General features: G+C 56.5%; 1 protein-coding gene across 1 annotated transcript in view; it reads right to left on the bottom strand.

Moving 5' to 3' along the window:
• The window catches only part of PAX9 (paired box 9), an 18,990-nt gene extending 15,168 nt beyond the window's left edge, over positions 1-3,822 (bottom strand). Inside the window, exons 1-2 of the mRNA XM_009887015.1 lie at positions 3,819-3,822; positions 2,306-2,932 (exon numbers count right to left, since the gene is read on the bottom strand). Coding sequence (XP_009885317.1) covers positions 2,306-2,932; positions 3,819-3,822 — 631 coding nt within the window. The remainder of the gene's footprint in view (positions 1-2,305; positions 2,933-3,818) is intronic.
• Between the last annotated feature and the right edge of the window lie 267 nt (positions 3,823-4,089).

The raw sequence follows: 4,089 nt of genomic DNA, 5'->3' as shown, positions 1-4,089 counted from the left end.
TTTGCTCCGGGCTGGAGACGGCTCCCTCTCCCCACGGGACGCAGCCTGTGGGGCAGAGCTGAGGGGAAGCCTGTCCCACGCCCGCCACACCTCGCTGAGCCTCCCGGGACCCCCTGGATGGGGTGATCCTGATCCTGGGGAAGAAGGGAGTCGGGGCGCTCCGTGCAGCTGATGGCAGCGAGCGCGGAGGGGCTGAGTCGCTCATCCCTGCACTGGCGGGACGGAGCTGCCCCCTCTCCCCGGCACTTGTCCCCCGGGATCTCCTAAGAGAGGGGAGTTACGGGAATCGCCTCGTTTGTGTATGTGGGTGCGCGAGTCCGAGGACAAACCATACCCCTTGTTAGAAATAACCCTGACACGGCTGCAGATGAACCAGGCTCCAAACAAGCCACCAGAAAAGTGGGGAAAAAAAAAAAAGAAATTTAAAAAAAAAAAAAGGAAGAAGAAAAGAGAAAGGAAAAAAAAAAAAACGAAAGGGAAACAGATGAAAGAGAAGAAAGAGGAAAGTAAAAGTCCTGTCATTTACACGCTCATCAGCCGTTTTGCAGCCGGGCAAATTCCCCGGGCCGGGCTGTTTTGCAGCCAGGCAAATTCCCCGGGCCCCATCGGGGAGCCCGGGGTGGAGAGGGGGGGAAAGGCGGGAGACGGGGGGTCGGCTCCCCCGAGCCCCGCGTCGGAGCGTGGGGGGCTGCGGGTCCGCCGGAGCCGCCGTGGGAGCGGGGGTCCCCGCCACACCACCTCGCTCGGCCCCTCGCCGAGGCTGGGGAAAGGCACAAACCTGAAGTTGTCTTAAGAAATTGAGCTCTCTCGGTGAGCGCCCTTTTCTGCTGATCTCACACTTTCCCATGAATAGGGGCTTCCTTTCCGTGTCACCAAGGTCAGTTTATCCTATAAATCAAGGGCGAGCAGCCCCCATCTGCGGCATCGGCCGCTCAGCGGCCCCGGCTCTCTGCTGGGAAGGGGAGGGGGGAAGGTTTTACACTACAGAAAGATGTGTGCAGCTCCGAGGGCTGAGGGAGACGGGGCAGATACCGAAGCACCCGGCAGGACCGTCAGAGGCCTGCCTGCCTGCCAATGTGGTGTTAATAAAAAAGGAACTCACAAAAAAAAAAAAAAACAACCAAACCACCCTCAATTTCTCATGTGATTGTAATGTTCTCATTCTTTTTAATGTTGATTGCCAACACTACCTCTCCCCAGCACAGAGCAGAGATTGCCAGGCATGTATTTGTTAAAGGCGACTCAGAAACACGATTGTTTGTGCCAGTGCGGTCTGAGGATAAAGTTTATATCGTGAAGTAGAGGGCGAAGAAAGACAAAAACTTATGTATTTTTGTATGTATGAATACAAATAAAACATACTTATGTGTGCTTGTCTGTATTGCCTAAAAAAAAAAAAATACCGCCTTTTTCAGAAAGAAAAAAAAAAATGTTCTGCAGTGCCTAAAGGATCAATTTGCATTTGAAGTGCTGCTGGAACCGGATTGTTGCCGTTAAAAACGCAAAGAAAACAGAAATCACAGCCCCCCCCTCCGCTAATTGGGAGGGAAGAGTGGGACACTGAGATCGCTGTAGGCGAAGGTTATTTTAGACTGTTGTTTTAACCACATTCACTGTTAGTTCACTGGCAGAGACCGAGATGGAAAAAATGTCCCTTTCTTTGCGGTAAAGCGTAGAAAGCGGCTGGGGGACGCGACGCAGTTGCCAGGCGGAGAAACAGAAAGAAGGTGGAAGGGATAAAAGCAGCAAATCTTGGGGGGTTCGTTTTCCTGGACCACCGCTTCGGAGGAAAATACAGAGCCAGAATGAAAGCAATTAGGTGACATTTGAACTTCCTGCCGGAGCAAATTTGGCCTGATTGCGAAAACTGAAGAAAATGGATTTCTCGGTAACGCCAAGGAGGCGCCTGCGACTGGAAGGCGGCAGCGAGCCCTGGCCGGGACCGGGACCTGCACCGGGACCGGGACGGAACGCGGCCCGGGCCCTGGGGGCGCCGCAGCCCCCCGTTCCCGCCGGCCGAGTTCTCCCCTTCTCGGGTCACAGCGGCAGCGGTGAGCGCCGATATTGTACGGTTTGCTGGTCCGCCTGCAGCCCACCCCGGGACCTCCGATCTGCCCGCGTCCCGAGGCGCATCCTCCGGTAAGCTCGGTGCCCGGCTCGGGCTGGGGAACACGCGAGAGCTTTCCCGAGGCAGAACCACGAAACAGCCTTCCGACCCTCGGGGAGGAAGGAACCCAGGAGCAGGGGACCGAAACGCTCCGGCCCTGCCCGGCTGCCTCCGCGGCCCCGGGTGCCCCCTCCTCACCTTGGTCTGTGATGGAGCGGATCCCCAGGATGTCCGTCACCGAGTGGGAGGACGGCCACGTCCTGGGCATGGCCATAGTGCTGGGGATGGCTGGCACCCCGGGAGGGGTGGGCACCTTGGCTCCGGCAGCAGCGATGGGGCTGGGGTAGGAGTAGATGTGGTTGTAGGGCAGAGCAGGCTGTGGGGGCGGCTGATGCTGCTTGTAGGACTCGTAGTGACTCTGCTGAGACAGGTTCCCGATCTTGTTCCGGAGGATGCGGCTGATGGAGCTGACCGACGGCACGTTGTACTTGTCGCACACGCCATCGGCCAGCAGGCGATCCCGGATCTCCCAGGCGAAGATGCCCGGATCCCTTTGTTTGTAGGTCCGGATATGTTTTACCACCGTGGGGGTGGTGACCCGAGGCTTGCTGCCTCCGATAGCCCCCGGGAGGATGGAGCCGGTCTCGTTGTAGCGAGCCAGGATTTTGCTGACACAGCCGTGGGAAACGCGGAGCTGCCGGCTGATGTCGCACGGCCTGATACCCAGTTGCGCCAGTTCCACAATCCGCAGCCTGATGGCATTGGGCAGGGGTCTCCCGTTGACAAACACCCCCCCGAGCTGGTTCACTTCCCCGAAGGCAGGTTCTGCAAGCAAACACACAAACACACCCGTCGGACACGGCGAATGGCTCAGAAGGGGGCGTCTGAACTGCTCCTCGTCACAAGGCAGATGTCACAGCTCGGAGGACCCCCCGGCCACTCCACGCACGCTTCTTTAGAAGAGCGGCATGTCCCCAAAATCGGAGAGAAGGAAAAAAAAAAAAAAAAAAAAGGAAAAAAAAAAAAGCAGCAAGGTGGGATTGGGAGAGAACAAATAAATAAAATAAGAGAGAGAAAGAAAGAAAAGCCGTGGCAACGAATGTCGGAGCTCTCCGGACAGTGCGTGAAGCATATTCCAAAAAAACACATTCCAGAGATGAAAAACGAGATCGCCCCAACAGACAAGTCGGTTTTATTGCCACAGGAAAATGGAACACGAATAAAAGAAAAAGAAAACATTTTTCGAAGACGTGGGGGAGGGGGAGGAAGGCAGAGTAGTTGAGGAAATTCTTTTACATCTTGGGAGAGGCAAGGGCAACGCGGTGCTTCTGAGTCGCGACTAACTTTTTAAAGACCGTTTCTGGTGCTGTTAGCGCCTCTCGCTTAACAGCACAATTACACCAGGCTGTAAAACAAACGTGCTAAAATGTTAACTACTAAGATGGGTGTCAGGAATAATATACAACGTGCCGCAGGCTCCAGCCATCCACTCGACTGCGATCCTGCCTCGCACTCGCCTAATAGCATTAATAATAAACCGAGCAGTCATTAGCTTTTCTCTCTTCCCTGCTCCTGACCCTTAACGTGTTCTTACAACTTGTAGGAACACGAGCAAAGTCAATAAGGGAGCTGCGGCGGCGGATGACGGCGCACGGGTGCTCCCCCTCTCTTGACAGCACTTGAACCCTCCTTGCAGCTCCCGGCCACTTACCCATTCCTCCGAGCGGGACACCTCTGGGGCTGCCCTAAATCCCGAACGGAGACCTATGCCCGGAGCCGGGCTCCCCGCCTCCTGCGCTCCGGGGCCGCCACTAGCCCCCGAGGCTCTCTGATCTCCACCGAGGAGGCAGCGGGGCCGTGAAAGGGCTACCAGGAAAGCCGCTTCCCGAGGAGAGAGCCTTGACTTCTGCATTTCAACCTCGGGGCAACGTGGGCAGGGCCCGGTTGGGCAGGGCGCCGCGGCCCACCGCTCCCCCGAGCCC

The sequence above is a fragment of the Charadrius vociferus genome, unplaced genomic scaffold, assembly GCF_000708025.1.
Source record: "Charadrius vociferus isolate BGI_N301 unplaced genomic scaffold, ASM70802v2 scaffold14, whole genome shotgun sequence".
Lineage (NCBI taxonomy): Eukaryota > Metazoa > Chordata > Aves > Charadriiformes > Charadriidae > Charadrius > Charadrius vociferus.
This window is presented reverse-complemented; position numbering and strand designations above follow the sequence as displayed.